Below are 26,153 nucleotides of genomic sequence, written 5' to 3' on the forward strand. Positions count from 1 at the left end.
ATATTTGGCAGTATTTATTAGATTTTTGATCTAAGGGGGACACATTTTTACGATACAAACATCTGTCATTTGTAACCCCCTCCCTTTAATTTTCCCCACCACTTATTTTTGAGTAGGGAATAAGGGTCGTGTGCTACCTCATTTGAAATCTCTATTCAGTAATATTAACATTAATATATTTATACAAAATAAAAATAATTTATACAAAATAAAAATAATTGATAACAATCTTTGTGATATTTGCAATGAAACGGCGGACTTGGATCATATATTTTTTAATTGTAAGAAGTACACACATCAGTCGGACATTCTTACAAAAAATTTAAGAAGTTTAAACGTTTACGGTCCCTATAATGTTATGTATCTTTTGGCACTGAGTGATAAACGTATTTTTGATTTTATTTTGTTTTTCCTATATGACTGTAAAATCAAGTTATAGAATGACTAGATTAGGCTTGTAACCTTAAATATCTTTCCTTTTGATTGCCTACATGCCTGCCTTTCCGTGTGGGCTGGGTGAAAGTAATAAATAATTATTAAGAAAAAAGAAAAACCCTTGAATGAGAAAAGTGTTACCCTTGTCCTTATCCCAAAATTTTTATTAAGATTAATTTAGCAAAAATTCACTTTGAAAATAAAATGTTTATTATATCTATTCTTAACAAAAAGGTCGGTCAGACTTAGATAACCTTAACTTAGATTACTAATTAGATAGTTTAGATAATATATATTATGTTTTATGTATGTATTATTTACTTTGTTTCTGGCCGCATGGTCTAATCCTAAAGAAAATTAAAAAAAAACATTAATATAATTATTTGTACTCCAAGAAAAATTATTTTGAATGAAATTATTTGACAAAAAAAGAAGAATGTATGCAATTTACTTAACTCAAAATACATTCTACTACTGACAGAAAACAGAGAAAAATGTTTAATTTGTCAAATAAATATTTGCCTACCAAGAGGCAGCTTGAACATTGAAATTAAGCGAAAAGCAATGTTTAATGTAACCTTTTTTTCTGTTTTGTGACAGCAGTAGAATGTATTTTGAATTAAATAAATTGCATACATTCTTCTTTTTGTGTCAATTAATTTAATTAAAATATTTTTTTCTTGGACACCCTGTATAGATAATTATGTTAATGTTTATATTACTGAATACACGCATACGTCAAAATAATTGTCAAAGTTAATTTAAATTTGGAAATCGCTCCGAAAAATATTAATTTTTGGCGGATTATTTGATTTATACCGTTCTAATTTAGTTTGTTTAGTTTTGTTAAACTTTTCCTTATTTAGTTTACATTTTGAAAGTGTTCATAAGTTAAACGTTACTTGAAAACTCCTCTATGGAGTCATCTAGTGGAGGCGAACCGCCTGATATTGAGAATTCGATGGATAGTAGCTGTGATTTACAAGATTTAAATGGATTTCTACCCAACCAGCCTCAAAATAAGATAAGTAGTAGTATTAATCTTAACAATATTAATGAAAAACAAAATACTTTAGTAAACTCAGATCAACCAGAAAAAACCAGGCCTGTTTATTTATACGAAAAAATTGATTTAGGACCTTTTTACATTTTCATTGAAAACTCCAGTTTAAATTTTACAGGAAAATTAAACGCTGTTAAAATAGGCGAGATCCTATTTACGTTACATCCAGAAATTGACAATTATATAAAAAAAATTGACTCAATCGGACGCAACCGAGTTAGGGTCTCATTTAAAAATTATAGTAGCGCAAATGCTTTAGTTACTTCCAAATTCCTTATTCAAAAAAATCTGACCGCATACATTCCAAAATTTCAATTGTTTAAACTAGGTGTAGTAAGGGATATAGATTCAGATATATCGGAAGAATATCTTAAAAATAGAATAAAGGAATTTGATCACCATTGCAAATTCTCGGTTGAGTATGTGAAACGAATAACAAGAAAAATAGTAGCAGATGACAAAGTAATATTTAATCCAACAAAATCAGTTATTGTGTCTTTTAAATGCCAGAATATACCAAAGTATGTAGTAATTAATCATGTCTTACACACTGTTGAAAAATACCAGCAAAAGGTAATTATCTGTTACCACTGCTATAGGTATGGGCACATGAGTAAGCAGTGTAAAAGTAATCCTCGCTGTTTTAAGTGTCATGAATCTCACCTTTCCGATTCTTGTTCTTTATCATCGTTTAACAAAAAATGTCTATCCTGTGAAGGTGAACACTTCACTAATGAATGGGAGATATGCCCAGAATTTGATCGCCAAAAGAAAATAAAACATTATATGTCTGAAAACAGCTTATCTTTTAAGGAAACAATTAAACTCTTTCCTAAGATAACTTATGCATCTATAGCAGCCAATAATTCCTCAATAAATTCTCATCAAACTCCAAATATGAATGCACCATCCTCTTCATATTCCTTTACTCAATTGTCCACGTCTCAAACATCTTCCAATCAGTTCGCTCTACCTTCAGTTTCAAATAGATATACAATAATAAAACCACCAAAATACAAACGACCTATCTCTTCCTCACCAGACCAAGTAACAATGGAACATCAAAAAATAATAAAGTTAAACCCCATGTCCAACAGACCTGGTGGTATTATCACCTCTTATTATCAGAACAAGGATCTAAAATACATGAACCATCAAAAGAATTAACAGAATTAATATCAAATATAGTTACAAGTATTATCTCTAATATAAATCACAAAAATTTTGAAATCCCAGAAAAATCAGTTCTAGTAAATTCAATTCAATCAGTTTTAAGTTCTCTCTTATATAATAATGAATAGATTGGTAATTTGTCAATGGAATTGTAGATCGGCTAACTCTAATAGAGAAAACCTTATCCACCTATTAGAAGACCAGAAAGTTGATATCGCATTATTATCAGAAACTAGATTTAAACCAGAAAAGTATTATAACTTTCACGGGTACAATATTGTCAGAGACGACCGCTTTTCAGTAACTGTTGGCGGTGGCTCAGCAATTTTAATAAATTCAAACCTATATTACGAGGAAGTCACCATGAAAGTAGATTTAATAAACGTCAATAAAGTAGCAATAAAAATAAAGTTTAAGTCATATACTGTCACATTTATATCTATGTATGTTCCCCCAGGCACCAAGTTATTGTTACAACAATGGAACAATTTCATAACATCTATAGAAAGACCATTTATAATAGGAGGTGACCTTAATGCTCACCACATTGCCTGGGGCCTAGACAACCAAACAGATATGAAAGGTAAAATCTTGATGGACTGTATAGACGATAATAATTTAATATTCAAAAATGATGGCTCTCCTACTTTCTTTAGGAACTTCTCGAAATCGGCAATAGACCTGACCATTTGTACTCCTGACTTAAACCACCTTATCACTTGGAAAACACTTCAAGACCTATTTGGTTCAGACCATACACCTATAAGAGTAGAGTTAGAGGATCAACCAACTCATACATATAATCCATATTCACAAAAGTGGAATTTAAAGAATGCCGACTGGAAATTATATGAACAGTATTCGGAAGATGTATTCTCTCAATTTAAAGATATAAATTCTTATGAACAAATTTTGCACAATATAAATACAACTGCATCCTACTGCATCCCCAAATTTAAAATAAAAAAACCGACTTCCAGAGGAAAATACTGGTGGGATTTAGAATGTGAAGAAGCAGTCAGAAGAAGACAGGAAAGTTTTTGTATATTCAAAGAAAATCCAAACCATGAAAACCTACTTAAGTATAAAAAAGATGATGCACATGTCAAGAAGATCACTAAACAAACTAAAAGAAATAGCTGGAGAGATTATGTCGGATCCCTAAATAGGTCAGTCCCTATTAAAGATGTATGGTCAAAAGTTAACCGAATAAAAAATAGAAAAACAAAGAACAAAGTCCCTGTTATTCTGTCGGAAGCTTCGTGGATAGAAGAGTTCCATCAAAATATCACACCGCCGTCTGCAGAATTAGTAATTCCTGATTTACAACTAAATGCTCTGTACGACTATCCAGAACCAATCCGTTTCCTAGTCAAACCATTTTCTGCCACTGAACTAAACTTTGCGTTGAAGAAAAACTCAAATTCAGCACCAGGTGCCGATAATATTCATTACTCGATGCTATCAAATCTTTCAAGAATTGGTAAGGCTGCACTACTAAATATATATAATGAAATTTGGATGCGCCGCATAAAGATTCCTGACGATTGGCACGTTTACACTATTATCCCGGTTTTAAAACCAGGAAAATCATCAAAGAATTGGGATTCTTACCGTCCAATCGGTCTGGCTTCCTGTATACTAAAAACATATGAGAGACTTATTAAAAACCGTCTGGAATTTTGGCTAGAAAAGAACGACCTATTACCAAGAAGTCAGTTTGGTTTTAGAAAAGGTAAATCCACACAAGATAGCCTCTGCCACTTTTTAATAGACATTTATAGTTCCTTTACTTATAAGAAAGCAGTTAGTGCTTTGTTCTTAGATATAAAAGGGGCTTACGACAACGTTAATCTTCACATACTATACTCGAAAATGTTGGAAATAGGAATACCCGAGATAGTAACATGGAACATCATTAACTTATACATTAATCGAGCAGTTCACGTTAGATTAAATGGAGATCAATCTAACTCCCGATACACATCTTTGGGACTACCTCAGGGTAGCATCCTAAGTCCTATATTATATATACTGTATACTGCTGACTTAGAAACTAAACTTCCTCAACACATAAAAATCCTACAGTACGCTGATGATGTTGCGATATATGCAGAAAATAAGTCAATAGATAGATGTAATAACTACCTTAAATCGACATTAAATATTATAAAAAAATGGGCTACCGATAATAACTTAACAATATCAGAGAGTAAATCAACCATTGTTACCTTTACTAAAAAACGATATGTTCCTCAAAGCCATCTACAATTTGATAATACTAGTATTCCTTATAAAACTTCAATAAAATTTCTTGGCGTATTTTTAGACTCCAAATTAAATTGGAAAGAACACACAAATTACATATTACGAAGAATGGAAAATGCAATGAATATCATGAAGACTGTAAGTGTCAGTAACTGGGGAGCTGATCCAAACATATCAATATTACTATACAGAAATTTGATAAGATCAATCTTAGACTATGGATCTATTTTTTATGGCTCAGCATCAAACTCTGTACTCCAAAAAATCGAGAGGATCAAAAATAAGGCACTTAGGTTATGCACTGGTTATCTTCGTAGCACACCTATATTGGTCATGGAATGTGAGCTTAATGAACCTCCACTTTCATTACGCAGGGAATACCTAAGTGAGAAATTTATAGTTAAAACAGCGGTTAACGATAAACTGCTATTAAATAAAATTGTTCATTTAACCACCTCATACCTAACTCATTATTACTGGGAAAAAAAGAAACTGCTTTTAGTTGTGGAAAGCTTCCTCAACGTTTCTAATTCCATTGGCGACATACACCAAATTGAACAAAGCTCGTCTCGAAAGCTAAATTATGAAGATTATTTATCTCCAGTTAACTGTCATTTAAGTAATATTCGTGCGACAGACTTCCTTACTAAAATAGACCACCTTCAGTGTGTACAAAAAAACTGGGGGAGTTATCAGAAATTATATACGGATGGTTCAAAAATGGAAGGAAAAGTTGGATATGCTATATATTACCCACAAAAAAGTATAAAAATAAACAACAGATTACCTGATAAAATGACAATTTTCACAGCTGAACTCATTGCAATCAAAGAAGCATACAAAATATGTATTAATCAAAAAGAACTCAATTATGTTATATTTACAGACTGCCAAAGCATTGTAAAGACATTGAAATATAATGTACATAATTTTGCAGAAAATTATATCATCAGTGACATCATAGCAATGAACAGTGAAGCTTTGAAATCGGGCAAAAATATAATATTGTGTTGGATAAAAGCACACATTGGTATAAAAAGCAACGAAATAGTAGATGATCTGGCTAAAAAAGCAACAACGAAGGAATCCACTCTGCATACTTATCAACTTCCTATGGGAGACATAATTTCTATTATGAGATCTATCAAACGGACGAAATGGCAGGAACAATACAATAATTCAGACAAAGGAAATTATTACAAAAAAATCCAGCCTACACTTCCCATCAAGACATGGTTTAATCAAGTTTCCAACAAAGGCTTTGTCAAAACTATTTGTCGAATAAGAAGTAATCACTGTCTGACTCCAGTCTACAAAAGAGAAATAGGACTTGTAGATAATGATGAATGTTTATGTGGAGAGCTAGCTGATCTACAACATATGCTGTTAGAATGTCCTTTACATTTTATTGAAATATCAAACTTTTTTGCCAATCTAGTTCAAGTTAATGTACAATTTCCTTTTAATCTTATATACCTTTTACAATCCAACAATCTAGATGTTTATAAAATTTTGTACAACCATGTTAATTGTTTAAAATTAAAGCTCTGAGAAAAAAAGAAAAAAAAATAAAAAAAAAAATAATTCAATAAAATAAAAAGTTACTAAGATCTAAACCTCCGCGAGGTTGAATCGGGTTTAGGTCTTAGCGCGATAAAAAAATATACAAAAAAAAAAAAAACTAAAAAAAAAATAAAAAATGTAATAAAAAAAATGTTAAAAAATATAATAAAAAAAATAATAAAAAAAACAGAGTAAAAAAAACAGTAGTACTAATAGTTTTAAATTTAGATACTAAGCATATATTTTGTAAAAGAGAGAATTCAAAACACATTGACTGGCCAGTTGGTTGCTTAAACCAGTGCCAATAAAACATAAACACACACATATTACTGAATAGAGCATTTAATAACCTTTTAATTGAGCTAGTACACGACCCCTATTCCCTATTTAAAAATAGGGGGTGGCGGAAGTGGAAGGGAAGGGGTTGACAAATCACAAATAAATGTACCGTAGAAATGTGTCCCCTTCGATCAAAAATAGACTTGTTTCGTCATTTCCTTAAAATATAATAAATACTGCCAAATATCGAGATGAGCTGTTTTATTTAGCACACTCTGTATATCCTAACACTTTTTTGCCAAAAACCGTATTACTTTTTTTGGAGATAGCTGCAGATCTATTTTTTTCTTTTATTTTGTATATTTTATTTAAAAGTATATTTCCAATTTTCATAGATTGTTTTGTAAAGAGCGCCATCTTCAAAAATCCGAAGACTGTTTGTTCAGGGGTTTTGGGAAATTTTCTCCATTTTATTATTATTTTCTTTTAAGTAAAGTAAATTTTGAAAGTGTAAATTTGAAATAAATGAATCCTTTACGACATTCAAAAATTTTCGAAACACCTTCAAAGGCCCAAAAAACATTTTTTTTTTTCAGGATATTTATTGATTTTTATCAGTTCTTGTGAGTTTTGAAAACACGTGGTTCTTTTTGGGGGTTTAAAGGTGTTTCAACCCATTTTTGAATATTCTGAAGGAATTATTTACTTCAAGTTATATCTAACCTATAAAAACCTTTAATTTTATATAAATATTTTGAAGATTATAAAATAAGGAAAATCCCAAAAACCTCTAAAAACCAGTTTTTCGTGTTTACCTTACCGAAAAATCTCTAAAAAATTGGAGATATACTTTTTGACAAAATACTTTGTGTATTTATGTTTAAAAAAAATTAGATCTGCAGCCATCCCTAAAAAAATTACTTTTGCGAATGCTTTTTTCGGAAAAAATGCATTTTTAGGGTATGTGCATTCAATATGCTGGTCTATAAAAAAGAAACAAGTAATGTAAAAGCTTCTACTATGCGTGAGATTTTTTTAAATTGTTAAATTTATTGCAACACACGGAAAAAAAATAAAACCGAAAAAATTACGTTTTTGATAGAGGGAGAGGGGGTGGGTAGTGTGCTAAAATTGCTGTGCTGAGTTTAATTATTTTTTAACCACATAAAACGTAAAAAACTGAAAAAATTGAATTCTGGAAGTGAGGGAATTTTGCCTCTCTTAACGGGAGGTACCCTATACAGAGATGAGTGCACTAAAAACTGGCAAAATAACGCAAAAGATGTAAAACATAATACGTTGTGCAATAAAAACAGATGAAACTAGTAGAGGTGTAAAATTATCAATAGAAACCTATAAATTTACATTACATTAAAAATTTTCCCACCTTTAAGGCTGGGACACACACATATCCGCAACGAGCCAGCACCGCGTCCGACCGCAGCCGCACCGAGCAGAAACAGCGACATGGATGCGGTGTCAGAGCACGGCTACGATGCTGACGCGGTGCGGTACTATGTATCCTCACAGATAAAATACCTTACAATTAGTGATGTTGATTATAGTTACTTTCTAGTATCCGTTACAAATCGTTACTTTTGTATAAAGTAATACTTTACAGTATTCGTTACTTTGATTACTTTTGCATTTGAGTACTGGTAATCATATTGAGAATCGCATTTCTCAGTACATACATATTTTGTATTAGGGTTAGTAGGATACTTTGATTACTATGACTACTTTTGTTTTTGAGTACCGATAATCATATCGAGAACCGCATTTCTCAGTATTTGGTATAAGTATAAGATCCGATATAACAACGACCTTCACCGATCTATTTAATGCATAGAAATTGAATGATATATAATCTATTATGTTAAAAATTATTAAAAACAAGGGGTGCCCGACATAATTTTGTCCAGACTAATTAATAATTAAAAATGATTTTTTTTTATAAATTCTACTAATTTTTTGGCCCTGGCAGATATTATTTTAGATTTGTGGATCATTACAATAAAATACACATAGACCAAGGCATTTAGGAAAAAATCAATGATTTTTACGAAAATACTGAAACAGGAAAAAGTTTTCAATAGAAAAATGGGTGGAAATGCATAATTGCAGTATAAAATGCATCAAAAAGTACATAAACATGTTAAAATCAGTATATTAAGGGTCAGATTTTGTTATTCGGGGGTTTTTGGGATCACTGAACACGACTACGCAATCAGAACCATCCTCCGAAGCACCTGCTGCCCATGGTTACTGCTAAGGTACGTCATCTATAGTTTCGAGAGTCAAATATCCCGAAATAAGAAAATTTGGCTGATATATCTGCCTTAGTATACTGATATTAACATGTTTACGCATTTTTCGCTGCATTTTATACACTTTAAAATGTAATAATGCAATTCCACTCATGGTCCTATTGTAGACTTTTTTCCAGACGTCATCCTAATCCTAAATGCAATGCAAAAATTGCAAGTCTCTATGTACCTACTATATTTAAAAATAGATTTATTCCTGTGTTTTTAGTGTTAAATATTCTGGTCTAATAAAAACAATGCCATACCTACATAAAAAATTAAAGTTGATGATCATAGTCTAGAAATATTATCATTTCTACATTTTTTGCGGTCAATCTAATGCTTTTTTTAGGCCTGATAAGAATAGTGTGTATTTATTATTAAAATCTAATGTGTTGCATTTTTATTTTGAAAGGAACGAACATCTGTGAAATCCTGTGAATTATCTACCTCGACAAATCGTATAGACATCTGTTTCTGGGTGCATGCTTGTTAAATTTTTCGGTTCTGTTTCAGCTACTTCTCAGCGCGCCGTAAAAATCCTGTAAAAACTTTTCATATCCTTCGCCCTTTATAGATAAAATTTTAGTTAACTATACTGATACCGATCACTCGTGTAATACCGGTCCGATTCCGATATCAACCGATTGTAGATACAATAGCCAAATAGGTACTCGCTCTGATACGATTGGTACGAAGTAATCAGAGTAATCAAAGTAATCAAAGTAACGACTTGCCTCTCTGTATAGTAATCGTTATTTTCGGTATTCGTAAGTAACGAGTACTTTGTAACGAATAGATACTTTTTTAACATCACTACTTACAATACTTTTTCTTTCTCGCCGTAGCCGTCCCCGCCGACACTCTGTCGTGTGTCGGCTCGGACTCGGTGCGGATATGTATGTCCCGGCCTTTATACGTATCGGAGAGTATAACAACTATTACTGTGACAGAAGAATTTTATAAAATTGTCACGGACGTCTAAAAGTGGGGAACTATGTAATTTAATGTAAATTTATAGGTTTTTATCGATAAGTCTACACATCTACTAGTTTCATCCCTTTTTATTTCAAAACGTATTATGTTTTCTATCTTTTTCCTTATTTTGCCGGTTATTAGCGCGCTCATCTCGGAGAATATATTCTGATATGTAAAGTAAAAATGAATAATTACGATTGCATACTTTTTACATCTCTATAATTGGCCAAACATAAGAAATCTTTCGAATATGACTGATTTGAAACCTTTACCGCTCCCCAATAACGCCATGCCATTGAGTGACCGTTTCTATAATGCTTGAATGTTTTATGTCTAGTTGTTATATGTTAGATAAAGAAATCGATACAGGGTATCTTAAGAAATGAATTGAGAAATATCTATTGGCACATTTAACAATGATTTTCAGGTGAAACGTAAAACGAATAATATGAGTAAGATAAATAGAAAAGACAAAAGAAGAAACTGTAGGCAAAGAAGACATAAAATTTAATATAAACGGAATATAGTATCGATTTCTTTAAATCAATGTTTTATGTTGATTAAGGTTTAATTCAATTTAAGTCATAACCTCAGTTTATTATATAATAAACAGGAAAGAACGGCGAGTAGAAAAAATGTTGCAAAATAAAAATACTCATATCTTTAATCTTTGAATAAGTAGCACTGAACTTTTGGGTCCTACATTGTGCTATCCTGTTAACAATACTTTTTTTATTCCAGTGACACAGTGGTTATACTCATTTCACTGATGCCAGTTCCATCTCTCTAATTTTATACTATAATCACAACATAGGCGTAACCAGGGGGAGTTTTGGGGGGTTATAATCACCCATTTGGATGTACTTTGAGCTCTATACGCTTAACACCATTACTATTCCATACCCCCAAAGACTATCAAGTAGGTAGTTGTAACCCCCCCCCCTTAAGGTTCATCCTGGTTACGCCGTTGAATGACAATAAAGATGCACTAGAAATAAACAAATCAAGACACGTTGAATGTTACAAGGAGCACTTCCAAATCATGAATTACAATGTACATAATATAGGTACCTATGTACCTACAGGGTGTCCCAAATTGGTATATTTTGCAGTGTATACATAAAACTAGAGGAGATAGAAAAAACGTAGTTGAGATGTCATGACTTCTTTTTTCGTTAAAGTAACGATTGCCCAATCAAATCATCAATAGCTCCTCACATTATCGAGATACTGGGCGATTATTGAAAAATGTCGAAAACGATAGGGTTACAGATTTTCTTGATTAAGAAAAATTTTAAAAAACTTTATAGGAACTTTTGATAGATATATTATGGACGGATTCAGTGGCGTACAAAAAACTTTTTTAGGGAGTCTCGCTAAGGAAATATAAACCATACTTATGTTTTTTTAATGGGACACCCTGTATATTTTGAAATTTTTCGTTTACCTTTTTAATTCTCTTTCATCTGATATGACATATCATATATCTATTTTCAGTTGTTGGAGCTACCGTGCAAATAAATTGTTTATAGTTGACATCAGGTTAAAGGCACTTAAAAATAAAACACTCGGTAACGTATTTTAACATTTTAATACGAATATTAGGGTACCAATCCTTGACAGTTTTATTGAATTTATTTATTAAAATAAAATCAGTACCTACCTAATTTGAAAATAAAGTAAATACTTAACTGCTTATTATTGGTTCAAAGTGAATTTTTATTTTTAAATTGTTGATTCCATATTTTATAAATAAAATTATCACGAAATATAATACACTGTATGTTATTACCTTTTTCGTTTCCGGTTATAATTTTTTTACCTAATATATCTATTATTATTGTCTTTTGTACTTTCTATCTAAAATGACATATTGTTACATCTTGTAAGAATGTTCATTTCATCGAGTAGGCTTTGGTAATGTTGGCATGGAAAATAAAACAAAACATGTGTCATCTGTGTTATCTGTCAGAATTAATATTGCCGCCTAAAGTATTGTCAACAAAAACATGAATTTTGAAAATTATGAAAAATACGATATGCATTTGGCATTATACTGAATGTCAAAAGAATGTTATTGCTGCATCTGCATTATATTTTCAACGATATCCAGAAAGAATAAGGCAACCAGACAAGAGAATTTTTAAAAAGCTTGATTCAAATTTATTACAGTATGGATGTTTCTTAAAACCACGGCGTCAGTATGAAAAAAATAATGAAGCGAGGGTTTTAAACACGTTGGGTTATATACACGCATATCATAAAACGTCTTTACCTACGTCAAATTGAGAAGGAAATAGGTATTTCAAAGACAAGTGCTGGGAGAATTTTAAAGAAACATAAATTTAGGCCTTATCGTACATCTGTCCGACAAAAATTATATCCTAACGATTATTTGAGAAGGATACAATTTGCAGAATGGTAAATGGAAAATCCAAATTTTTATTCAAAGGTGATATTTAGCGATGAAGCTCGCATATTCAGTGCAGGAATATTTAACCGATACAATGAACTATATTGGAATGAACTATATTGGAAATGACTCAAATTCCCACTTAGTTCAAGGGATCAGGAGGCAAGGCAGATTCGGTTTTAACGTTAGTTGTTTTGTCAAGCATAATAAATTAGTTTATCACGTATTTGACGATAAACTAACTGCTGCCGGATATGTAGATATCTTAGAAACGAATTTAAATGACATTTTTTATGAGGAATATTTGGCTGATCGGAATACATTTTGGTTCCAACAAGATGGAGCACCTGCCCATAATGCAGAATTCGTTGGAAATTATTTAAATGAAAAATTTCATAATCGGTGTATTGAAACTGTTAGGTACCCCCTCGTTCAACAGAACTAAATCCTCGTGATTTTTTTATTGGGGATTTTTAAAAAGCAATATTTATAAAACTGAATTTAACACCAAGGAAGAATTATTACAAAGCATTATCATTTAGATAGATCAAAAATCAATCATTTAGAAAATTAAAACCAGTGCATATTCTCACTTGTGTAAGATCTGTAATAGGTCTGGATCCCGCGTATGAAAAAAAAGTTGATTAATAGCAAGCTGAAAATTTGTTAATAGCTTAAGGGTGTCTAGTCCGATAAACTTTGATATATGGGAACACTGGAACAGGGGCAGTTTTAACTGTGGAACAGGTTAAAGATTTGGAACGGTCACACCACGAAAACGGCACATTTATTTTGTCCGACAGAACAGACTTAAACTCTTCGAACAGAGATTAAACTCTCATGCAAAAATCAGACTGCTATTTATCACCAAATGGGCGTTTTAATGAGTGGAACATGTAGAATATGTCAAATGACAGGAATTATGACAGGTGATAACTAGCAGTCTGATTTTTGCATGAGAGTTTAATCTCTGTTCGGAGAGTTTAAGTCTGTTCTGTCGGACAAAATAAATGTGCCGTTTTCGTGGTGTGACCGTTCCAAATTTTTAACCTGTTCCACAGTTAAAACTGCCCCTGTTCCAGTGTTCCCATATATCAAAGTTTATCCGACTAGACACCCTTAAGCTATTAACAAATTTTCAGCTTGCTATTAATCAACTTTTTTTTCATACGCGGGATCCAGACCTATAAGAAATAAGTGTGAATTATTTTTACAACAAAACGTATTTTGAACATTTATTATAATTTTCATATTTTTGTAAAATTAATTATAGTTGTTACGTTGTTTATTATTGTTGTTTGTTGGTTTATGTTAATGTAATTATTTTTGTAAAATTAATTCTTGTAGTTAAGTAGTTTTTTGTTGTTGGTAAATTCGGTATTCCTATTTTTAAGTTGATTGATTTTATTTTTGCTAAATAAAAATATCAAGGATTGGTACCCTAATATTAAAATGTTAAAATAAGTTACCGAGTGTTTTATTTTTAAGTGCCTTTAACCTGACGTCAACTATAAACAATTTATTTGCACGGTAGCTCCAACAACTGAAAATAGATATATGGTATGTCATCAGATGAAAGAGAATTAAAAAGGTAAACGAAAAATATCAAAATATACAGGGTGTCCCATTTAAAAAACATAAGTATGGTTTATATTTCCTTAGCGAGACCCCCTAAAAAAGTTTATTGTACGGCACTGAATCCGTCCATAATATATCTATCTAAAGTTCCTATAAAGTTTTTTAAAATTTTTCTGAATAAAGAAGATCTGTAACTCTGTCGTTTTCGACATTTTTCAATAATCGCCCAGTATCTCGATAGTGTGAGGAGCTATTGATGATTTGATTGGGGAATCGTTACTTTAACGAAAAAAGGAGTCATGACATCTTAACTACCAACTCTATCTCCTACTAACTCTATCTCCTCTAGTTTTCGGTATACACTGCAAAACATACCAATTTGGGACACACTGTACATGATTTGGGAGTGCTCCTTATAACATTAAACGTGTCTTGATTTGTTTATTTCTAGTGCATCTTTATTGTGATTTTTGTATAATAATTAGTATTTAATACGTACAGCCAATTTGAATTGGAACTTAAAAACAAAAAATTATTCACATGCAGTTTATTTACAAAATAAAAGTGCATGAATTAAAAAGACAGTTTAAATGTTTTGTTCTAAAATTTTATAGTCTTTAATAGATTAGCATTTCCAAATGAAAATTTTATTTTTAATAAAAGTTTATTTGGACAATTAATAGTGAGGTATGAATTTTTGTGTTGTATGTTTCCAAAATATTTCCAAGCTGGGCGAACAGAGTATATTCAAATTATAGTAATTTTAAAGGTCTGAGGCTAAAAAGCTTTCACGTTAAAAGTACTGTTGCGTCAAAACTGAGAAATAGACAACGTTGGCGATAGCTTACATGGTTTTCCATTAATTATTAATTAGTTAAAAATGTAATATTCATTACAAGTGACCAAAACATGAGACATCGAACTTACCGTCAAAACTTATGAGGAACAGAAATTTCAGTCAAAATTCACAACTCACCCTGTTTATTATTAAACAATGGGAGCAGACACATTTTAATGATCACTTGTTGACTCTCTATACGAGATAGTCTTATGTACAGTTCCTCTTGACTCGCCCTGTATAACAAGTTTTAATTAAAATAGTAATGATAAGAAATATATCTGATGCTTTCAATAAATCGCTAGGCTAAAGCATTGACATGTAGGTTTTAATGTGGCATGTTGGCTGAGCATTACTTGCACGTTGATTTAGAAAGCTTAAGTATATCATGAGTGAAATAACCAAAAATGGATTTAGGATCATTAAACTGTTGTATTGTCATAAAATAAGAATTAAATAAACAAGCAGACAACATAACTTTTTCTGATGAAATAAATGATACCTATTCGAATATAATTTTGTAACGATTTAAAAAAATATATTATTTTTCATTTTGATAAGATTATTATGATTTTGATCAGCCCATTATTTATTTTAAGCTTAAAGGTGATATAGAAATCATTATAAATAATGCGTTTGTATTACTTTTGTACGGAATTTGATAAAAAAATTACAATTTTTCATAAGTTAAAAATAAAAGTAACTTGACAAAATAGTTTTTGGCTATATAAATAATTTTTAACTTTTTTTGGTGTTTATTAAAAGAATAAGTATTCATATTTCGTAAAGTATCCGAAGAAATAGTGTAGGTATTTTAATTACTTTATGTATTATTTTATTATAAAAAAATATTAAGATAAACAGTTTGAATAATTTTTAAACTACCTAATCGATCAAGATGAAATTTTAACGTTTGGTTAAGTACTATAGGACTCCAATTTAAGAGCAATCACAGAAATGTAAGTTATTTTTTACAAAAGTTATAAACAGTTAAGGATTTACCCTTCTTTTGCTGTTTTCGCAAACGAATTAAACTAGAATACGCCAGGTTTTTCTATTTCTTAAAAGATAAAATGTTTATATTTAAGTGATTTTTGGAATCCAGTCCATTGCCATCTACAGTCACTCACTACCAATGTATTTTTTCCATGTGAATAATTAAAAAAATAATAATAAAAAATTGGAAGTTTTTACTTAAATCGTAAGTTTTTATAATAGCATAAGAGCTGTGAGACATTTTTGAGTAGGTATTTTAGGCAACCTGAAACTTTTTCAGGTGACTCTTCCATGATAGCCTAAAACAAAAATGCCGATCTGGCTGGAGGGTAGCGGTTATTTTCCCCAAAAATCCACCCAAAGTTAAAAAAAGGGTAAACATTTTTATTACAAAAAATATCATTGACGTGACTTTAAAGTAAATTTAAATATTCAAATATAAAGAAAATAAACAGGCCAGTCGATTTGAGGGCGATTTTAACTCTGCAAGAGACTTGCATGGGCGCCCCAGGATTATTTTCAGGGGGTGCATATGAACTTCAGAAGATTTCATCTGAATCTGTACATAGTAATAACGAGTATAAAATATACAACTATACATGCATAGCTATGTACATTCCTTCCGGACAGGGAGGTGCAATTGTTATTTTGACAGGGTATTTTTTAATATAAAAAATAAATATTCTAAAAAAGACAGGTTTTTTTTGGTGAAATTTTGAAGGAAAACTGCCAGGTGATTAAACAAATTACGCGTACATGTAAATGAAAAGCGCTATAGGTTAGCAGCAGTGTGAAAAAGAGCGTATACCGATAGCTGTTTGCGTCCTATGTTGTAGCTAAGCAAGTCCGTTCGCTCGAGAAAAATCACGTGACCTGGCGATACCCATGTTGTTGTGCCTCGAATCGTTAGAGTAATTATTATATATTACAGTTTCTTAAGTAACTTTTTATTAATTAAAGGAAAATAATACGTACTATACAATAAATTTTGCAAATATGATAGAAAAAGACAAATTTATTATTATAAATAGGTATATAGGTAGAAAAGTATAAAACTATAAACTAAATTAATTCTGTGTCCGAATCTTGTACTTCTTCTTCAAACTCCTCCTCTGAGCTTAAATATTCAATCTCTTCTTCTTCGTCAGACTCCCCTCGAGACTCGAGATTCCTCTTCTACATGATCTGTAAATAGTTGTAATAAGTATATAGAATTAATTAAAAATTAATTAGTAATTAATTAATTGAGTTGCTACGTATTCTCTGTCCTTTTATACGGAGTCGAAGCCTGGACAATCACGGGCGCATCTGAAAGAGACTTTGTGCCATTGTTGAGATGTGGTGTTATCGAATAATGTAAAAAATATCATGGACACAACACTTAACAAACACGGACACATTAAGAAAGATGAAAAAAGCAAAAGAAATACTCAACACTATGAAGGAAAGAAAAATGAGCTACTTTGGTCATATACTAAGAAATAAAAAACGTGATATCATTGGTTATATAAGGAAAAGTGCAAGAAAAAAGAGAACCGGGAAGACGATGCATATCCTGGTTGAAAAATTTAAAGTAGTGGAGTCTAAAAACAACAATAGAACTCTTCAAAATCCCTGCAGATAGAATAAAATGCGCCGTGATGATCGCCATTGTCATGAAAGGATGAGGCACACGAAGAAGCAGAAGATTGAGTTAACTAAAAAAAAAAAAGATTTCAGTTATAAAAAGAACATGTATGTAAGCTTACCTTCAGCAATATATCTGAAATTCTCTTTGGTTCGCTGATAAACTATACCATCATAAATGATTGAGGCAACCAATCTCCCTCAAACCAATTAAAATCTAATTTATCCATATTTAGTATCTATCCATTTCCGTTAGGTGTTAAAGAACTGGGGACTTGCAAATATGCGTTTCGCCAAATTCTCGTGATATACTGAGTTCTTAGCAGATGTCTCAAACTTATGATTTCGGCAGAATGTTTGAAATCGTGCTGTGTTGATATTTGATAAATTTTTTGTACCATACATTTCCCACACAAATTCTTCCAAAGTTTCAAAAATTTCATCGCGCGTACCGGTAACGTAGGCAACTCCAAGATCCGTGAATGCTTTCTGATAAATTAATTTTTTTTAATATTTTAAACGGTCTTATCTTGCCCTTTTTGAAAAAAGACGAATTATAATCACATCCAGTTAATGCGTGGAAAGCAGGCAAACTAATACATAAAGATGGCTCTAATTCCGTATGTAGCTTCGTTATATTTATGTACCTTTTAGAATTTCCAGTACCATACTCCATAAAAATCTCCAGATCTTCACTTTGGAGATGATCCATGTTTCCAAGAATAATTATTAAAACATCTGTATCAGAAGTTTTAATAAGAACATTGGTCTTTGCTAATGTATTAAGCTTACATACGTGATCTTCGTGATTTTTGCAGGTCATGTGATCGTCGATCGACATTTCTATACCATCATTATTTACAACATACGAATAATATAAATCATAATTTAAATTTATTAATAAATTACCAACAAAAGGCACCATCTCATCTGCAGACCAATGTTCAATTAAAATTTTTACAAAACTCTGCTTAAATTTAATATTTTTTAATTCCTTGGCAAAGTCTGTTAGTACCCATCCATTTCCGTTAGGTGGTGAAGAATTACCTATAGCCCTTTTAATTCACATGCACGCGTAATTTGTTTAATTGTTTGAAAATTTCACCAAAAAAACCTGTCTTTTTTAGAATATTTATTTTTAATATTAAAAAATACCCTGTCAAAATAACAATTGCACCTCCCTGTCCTGAAGGAATGTACATAGCTATGCATGTATAGTCGTATATTTTATACACTCGTTAATAGTATGTACAGATTCGGATGAAATCTTCTGAAGTTCAGATGCACCCCCTGAAAATAATCCTGGGGCGCCCATGCAAGTATCTTGCAGAGTTAAAATCGCCCACAAAACGCCTGGCCTGTTTATTTTCTTTATATTTGTATATTTAAATTTATTTTAAAGTCACGTCAATGATATTTTTCGTAATAACAATGTTTACCCTTTTTTTAACTTTGGGGGGGATTTTTGGGGAAAATAACCGCTACCCTCCAGCCAGACCGGCATTTTTGTATTAGGCTATCATGGAAGAGTCACTTGAAAAAATTTCAGGTTGCCTAAAATACCTACTCAAAAATGTCTCATAGCTCTTGGACCATAACTATGGTATACATCCAACCAGGAACATGGATTATCCTTTCAAGAGGCAACAGCAGAGCGCGGAAAACGTGGTCCAAGATTGCTGCTGTAATTTTGAGTAGGGGACACCGGGTCTAGTTGTCACAGTTTTTGGTTCTGACTCTGTAACTCAGATACATTTTATTTTTTTAAACCAAACTTTCTCCAAACAATGAGTTGGTATGTAGGCTATCCATTCATATTTGTTTAAAATTCTAGGTACCAGGATAAAAATGGTAAGATGGTTTAACCTTCGACAGGATTTGTATGACAACATGCCCCTAGGTGGGGCATGTTGTCACAGTACCTGGGGCAAATTGTCACAGTATTACAAAAATAAAGTAAACAAGAAATAAAACGTTTTTATTCAAAGAAGAACTCACAAACTTAGAAAGAACTACATATCGTCCTCAGAGTCACAATTGTGGCACACATAAAATTGGTTTCCATTGGTGTAGTCTGTATGTGTCCATTGTTTGAATGCTGCATGAAGTAAGAATAATTTCTTACTTCAATATGTGTTAAACCAAAGTACATATCAGAAGCTTTTTCAAATATTTTTCTAGTTCGATTTCTTCCCTCTCACAGAACACGAGTCGAGATGTAACTCATTTTTACAGTTCTATTGGTCTCTGGCATTTTTTGATAAATCTTGCTAAACTCCGATAATGTTCGTATACCAAAATCTCGTGAAGCTTTCCCAATAGATATTATATGTTCCTCATTTCTTACAGCTTCTGCTGTTCTCAAGAAAGCATCCAAAGGTGGCGTAACTCGATGGGTCTTTCGCTTGTATATTCTAACCACCTGAAAGTAATTAGGTATCAAAAGCAATAAAAATTGTTTATTATGTTAACCTACATGTAAAATATTAAGTTTTACCGAGCCGCTAACAAAAGCAGGATCTGGGCAATAATTATGTTATTTGTAACACAGATTATAGTCTCAGAACGGCAACACTATAACAATCATTTTAATCCTGTAGGTATTAAATCGCTTTTTCACAAATACGTTTACTTTTGACAAATTCACAAATGATTTAGGTACCTTGTATTCTGTACCAATCTAACTTGATTTTAATACGTTCTAAAATCATTTTAACAGATTTAAATGCTGCGGGGCAAGTTGTCACAGTGACATCTTGCCCCGTATAATTTGTGACAACTAGCCCCACATAAGCTTCCGTAACTGAATGCCAAATCAAAAATATTCAAATGAATAAATATATTAAAATATGCCTACATTGTAGTCTACAAGATTGACAGTACCCTTTAAAATATATTTATCTTATCTTGGTTTCACAAATTCACTCACAGAACGAGATGCTTGAATATTAAAAATTTTACATGAGAAGCGCCAAAACACATTTATACAAATAAGAGAAATAATTACTGGCCGATCTCTGAAATATTTTGTGTGGAATTGGTGATGAATAAGACCTTTCGAGTGTAGATGATACAACGTGTTAACTTCCCAAATAAGGTAAAAATCGGCATTGTGACAACTTACCCCTGTGACAACTAGCCCCGGTCTCCCCTATTTTGTCCAGATATTGGACACACATATTCGTAATATTATAAAGAATGGCGGTACATAGCCCAATTTGAGAAATATGTTAGTATGTGGAAATTACTCTACTTATAACTAAATAAAATATTGCAAAAAAGAGCCTGTACCGCCATTAAGAAGAACAAAAAAATACACTTTTTTTATCCCATGCCTAGATTTTGTGTAACATTGGAACTACTAAAATCGATTTTCTATAACAAGAAATCAAACGTGACTGGCTTGACAACATTTAGCGCGCCTATGAGTATAAAATAATTATTGTTTTTGATAGTAAGCATATCACTGACACTGTCGGATTGCCGACGCACTGTTACCTTACTGTTGAAAGTTCGCAGAACTTTCAAAAAACAAAAATATTGATGATGCGCTACTGTTTGCTCTTAAATTTTATTTTGTACAACTTTCATAACAAGTAAATGTCAGTTGGTAGTTTTGATTTCTTTCCTAGGTAGCGCTAGGAGTTATTGTCTCAGACAAACAGCATTTCCGCTTAACGTGTCATCCTCGTCATCCTAGGTTTTTATAAGATTATCACTTTAAATTGTAAACAAATGTTCAAAAAATGGCACTTTCGCACTAAATTTTTAATGACTAAAAAACCATTGGCCCAGTCGGGATACCATTCGACCTTGCATTAGGAGCTGCCCCAAATTTTATTTTTCTAATCTGTAGGGAGGGGCAATAGTAGTACAAATTTAAAATCTCGACTGAATTTGACCGTTGCGTTAGCCGCCATCTTGATTTTAAACGAGAACCGTTTTTGCTCAATATCTCCGCCATTTTCAACTTTTCGACAAAAAATATATAAACTGAAATTGTTGAAAATGTGATTTTCTATAATTTCGTTTATTATAATTTTTTCGTGCGGTCCATATATTCCGAGTTATGTGGAAAAAACAGTGACAGTTAAAGCATAATTATTGATTTATTGAATTATCTCGTTTATTATTACTTCTACAACAAATTTTAACTTATACAAAACTGAAGAGAATTAAATTTTGTACAACTTTGATCTCTTTCATTTTTTTGATAAAATCAATATTTAAGGTAGTACGTATGCGGTAAAGGCGCAAGCGTAAGACCCGATTGATTTTAAAGCAATTGTTTTTGTTCAATATCTTCCCCATTTTCAACTTTTCGACAAAAAGTGTAAGGACTGAAATTGTTGCAATTACGATTTACTACAATTTTTCGAGAGAACCAGTGGCGGGTCTAAGAGGGGGGATGGGAAAATTCCCCCAACGTGGTCCAAAAAAAATTGTTGAAATATTAAAATATGTTAGCTGACATGAAACTTAATTATCGACAGACAAATTCAACTAATAAAACCCGCTAGTTAATAAAATTAAGTGAATTTAATGCATATAAGTTATTATTTACAGTAGGAAAAATTAAAGAATACCCATGAACGAACATATAAAACACGCTGTATTTTCCTGTCACCGTATCAGACAAAAAATTGGCCAGCGCAAGTACATGTAATAATTATTGTTACATGTACTTGCACTGGACAATTTTCTTTGTGACACGGTGACAGGAATATACAGCGTGTTTTATATGTTCGTTCATGGGTATTCTTTCATTTTTCCGACTGTATGTCTTTTATGTACTTAGTTTGGTTGGTGTGTCATTGGAAGTTTCAAAAATTATATAAAATATAATTATCTTTATTTTTGTTTATGTACAATTATGTCGTAAAGTTAATAATAAATGAGACAATTAAATAATTATGCTTCCCCCCGCTTCCACTATTTTCCTCCTTAACTTGGAGAATATTGATCGCATAAAAAAATTGTGAAAAAGAAGTGGTAGGAAATTGCGTTTCCAACAATTTTAGTTCCTACCGTTTTTGGTGAAAAGTTGAAAATGGCGGAGATATTAAGCAACAACGGCTCTCCTTTAAAATCAATATCTCGGTTAATGCAACTGCGGCATTCAGTCGTGATTTTAAATTTACACTACTATTGATCTCCCCTAAAGGATAGAATTATAAAATTTGGAACAGCTTGAAAAAAATATTCAATTCAATTATGCTTCCCCCACCACTTTTTACTATTTTCCCACTTAACTCAGAAAATATCAAGCGCATGAAAAAAATTGTTAAAAAGAAATTGTAGGAAATCATATTTGGAACAATTTAAGTTGAAAATGGCGTAGATATTGAACAAAAACAATTGCTACAAAATCAATCGGGTCTTACGCTCGCATCATTATCGCATACATACTACCTTAAATATTAACTTAAGCAAAAAATGAAACAAACTAAAATTGTGTAGAATTCAATTATCTCTATTTTTGTATAGGAACATTTTTGTCGTAAAACTAACAATAAACGAGATAATTCAATAATTATGCTCTATTTATATATAACTGTCACTATTTTCCGCTATAACTCGGAAAATATCGATGGCAAGAAAAAATTGTAAAAACGGAAATAATAGAAAATTACATTTTCAACAATTTTGGGTGTTATACTTTTTGTCGAAAAGTTGAAAATGGCAGAGATATTGAGCAAAAACGGTTCTCGTTTAAAATCAAGATGGCGGCTAACGCAATGGCGGAATTCAGTCGAGATTTTAAATTTACACTACTATTGAAGCACCCTAAAGATTAAAAAAATTAATTTGGGACAGCTCCTAATGCAAGGTCAGGCCTGTTATCCGTCTAACCCGACTGGACTACATGCCAAAGTGTATGCAGAAAACTTATATGTGTGTTTATATGAAAACTATGTTTGCGTACTGTAGGTATATATTAACGAAAAAGGTTACTACTATTGTCAAGATGTCTTGAACCCCCTTAGTTTTGGTTTATTTCCATGGAGTAATATAACTTCTTTACTTTCAAGAACGTAAAATGAGTTTAAAGAGGGAGTCTCTAGAACGAAAGCAATCTATGGAAAGAAAACGTCGTACTTCTAAATCTAAATTAGAAAGTTCTTTAAGCATTGAAGAAGACACGCAGTTTGGATTTGAAAATAGAGCATTCATGCCACAACATTCCTACATAGACAATAAATTGGAGCCTGAGCAGCAACGATATTGTAGCTTGGCACAGTTTGTAGAAGGTAAAGGTAAAAATACACCGTTCTTATTTATTCTATAATTCTTTTTCTTCTTCTTGTTTTTGTATAGACATGCCTCTGTCTGTTTTTTCAATGTGCCTGTTGTAATTTGTCGTTCCATCGTTTTCGTGGTTTTTCCACTGATCGCCTTCCTATTGGGGAACCGTCTCTCTTTGTCCTTACTACTTCATTTGTTGTCGTTCGGCTTATGTAGTGATTTCATTCTATTTTTTTGTTTCTTACCCAGTTATTAATGTTATCCACCTTGCATCTTCGTCGTATATCTCTACTTCTAACTCTGTTTCATAGAGTCTTACCATCGAGTTTTCGAAGGGTTTTCATCTCCGCTATTTCGAGCAATCTTTTTGTCCTCTCTGTGTCGGGTCGTGTTTCTGCTGCATATGTCATTATTGGACTGATGACTGTTTTGTAAATTCTGCCTTTCATTTCTTTTCCGATATTTTTATTTCTCCATATTGTGTCATTCAGGCAACCTGCGGCTCTGTTTGCTCTATTCACTTGATCTTCCACTTCTGTTTCGAGCCTTCCGTAGCTACACATAGATAGTGTGATGCCTAGATATTTAAACTCCATCACTTGTTTTATTATCTGACCCACCAGCTCCAATTTACATCTTATTGGATTTGCTGTCCATTCATTTTGTCTTTTTTGGGGAAATTAACATGTTAAATTTTCTGGCGGTTATGTTAAACTGGTGCAGCATACGTTGTAAATCATTTTCATTTTGAGAGATTAGTATTGCATCGTCTGCATAGCAGATTATTTTAAGTTGTTTTTCTCCCATTTGGTATCATTTTTTATTTATTTCTTACTTTTTTTATTACTTCGTCCATGATCATGTTGAACAATAAAGGACTCAAGGAATCCCCCTGTCTTATCCCATTGCCGGCTTCAATTGGGTCAGTTCATCTTCCACTTTTAATTTTATTGTGTTGTTCTGGTAGATGTTTTCGATCGTTTTAATTATTCCTAGAAGTACCTCTCTTAAGTATAACAAATAGATAACGTCCTTTAACTTGACCCTGTCAAATGCTTTCTTAAGGTCCACGAAACATAAATATGCCGGTTTGTTGTATTCTAATGATTTCTCTTGAACTTGCCTCATTATAAATACAGTCTAAATGCACGATCTTCCCGACCTAAAACTTCGTTGTTCTTCTGCTAATATAATTTCATTCAATTTGTTTATTATCACTTTGGTTATTTGGACTCCGGATCCGATTTGTCTCTAATACCTCTCTTTTTTGAAGAGAGGTATTAGGATGCTTGATCTCCATTCTTGTGATATTCTGTTTTGTTCTATTATTTTTTGTATTAGTTTTAATAGTTCTTTAGTTAGATCTTGTCCTCCGTACTTTGGGAGTTCGTTCGATATTCTGTCCTCTCCTGAAGATTTTCTATTTTTTAATTTTCTTAATGCTACCTTTACCTCTCCCTCCTTGATGTTTATTTCTTCTTTGGTCGTAACTTCAGGTGTTGGTGGTTCATTGTCGTCGCCTTTAACAAATAGAGATCGGAAGTAGTCTGCCCATGTTTTCTTCTGAATTTGTTTCGTTTTTATTAATTCGTTCATCTCCTTTCTTTGCCGTCTGATCATTCTCCATGCTTCTTTTTATGTTCCGTAGAAGTCGTGTTCCATCTGTTTTGAGAAACTCTGCCAGTGTTCCCTTTTTATTTCTCTCACTGAAGTATTCGTTTCTGATTCGTTTGTAGTGGTTGTATGCCTGTTGTGTCTGTTTTGTTCTGTATTGTAAAAAGGCTTTCTTCTTTTCTTCACATTTTATCTTCACTTCCTCTCTAACCCACGGGGTTATCTTTTTTAATATGTTAGCATTCGTTACTTTTCTCTCTTCTATTCTACAATTATAACATTTAAATTTTAGGTAATGACATCGCCAGGAGGTCATTCAAACGACATCGATCTTCCACTAAAATATCTAAGACTGAAGCTAATGTTACCAGACAAACCACGTTATTAGAGGAGACCGAAGTTGTTTCACCTAGTTTGAGAGGTAGTCAAACTAGCCTCAATAAACTCCAAAAAGAGTTATCCAATCAAAGTTTAACATTACTAGATGATAAAGATAAGGATGAAACGGTAAGTTTTCAAAATTGGGCATGAATTAAAATTTATTAAAAATAAAGATCTGTGATGAACTCTTTTTAGCCGTCGAAAATATTTTGAAATACGCTGCCGAGCATAAAATTAGGATCACCTCGTAATTTAAATTTATTTTAGAAATTATTATTCTTTGTTACCTATTTTCGGTTGTAACATAGTGTACTAAGAGATTGCTTAACACTTTCAAGTAAGCCGACACGGCTTCCATGTTCACACTGTTATCAATCAGGTGCCACCGATATAGAC

The 26,153-nt window shown here is 32.0% G+C and overlaps 1 protein-coding gene across 1 annotated transcript in view; it reads left to right on the forward strand.

The window, feature by feature from the left end:
• Positions 1 to 26,153, forward strand: part of LOC126886270 (diacylglycerol kinase eta) — a 144,577-nt gene that overhangs the window by 67,486 nt on the left and 50,938 nt on the right. The window contains exons 8-9 of the mRNA XM_050653140.1: positions 23,542 to 23,767; positions 25,669 to 25,883. Coding sequence (XP_050509097.1) covers positions 23,542 to 23,767; positions 25,669 to 25,883 — 441 coding nt within the window. The remainder of the gene's footprint in view (positions 1 to 23,541; positions 23,768 to 25,668; positions 25,884 to 26,153) is intronic.

Source organism: Diabrotica virgifera, chromosome 6, assembly GCF_917563875.1.
Source record: "Diabrotica virgifera virgifera chromosome 6, PGI_DIABVI_V3a".
In the NCBI taxonomy this organism is placed as follows: domain Eukaryota; kingdom Metazoa; phylum Arthropoda; class Insecta; order Coleoptera; family Chrysomelidae; genus Diabrotica; species Diabrotica virgifera.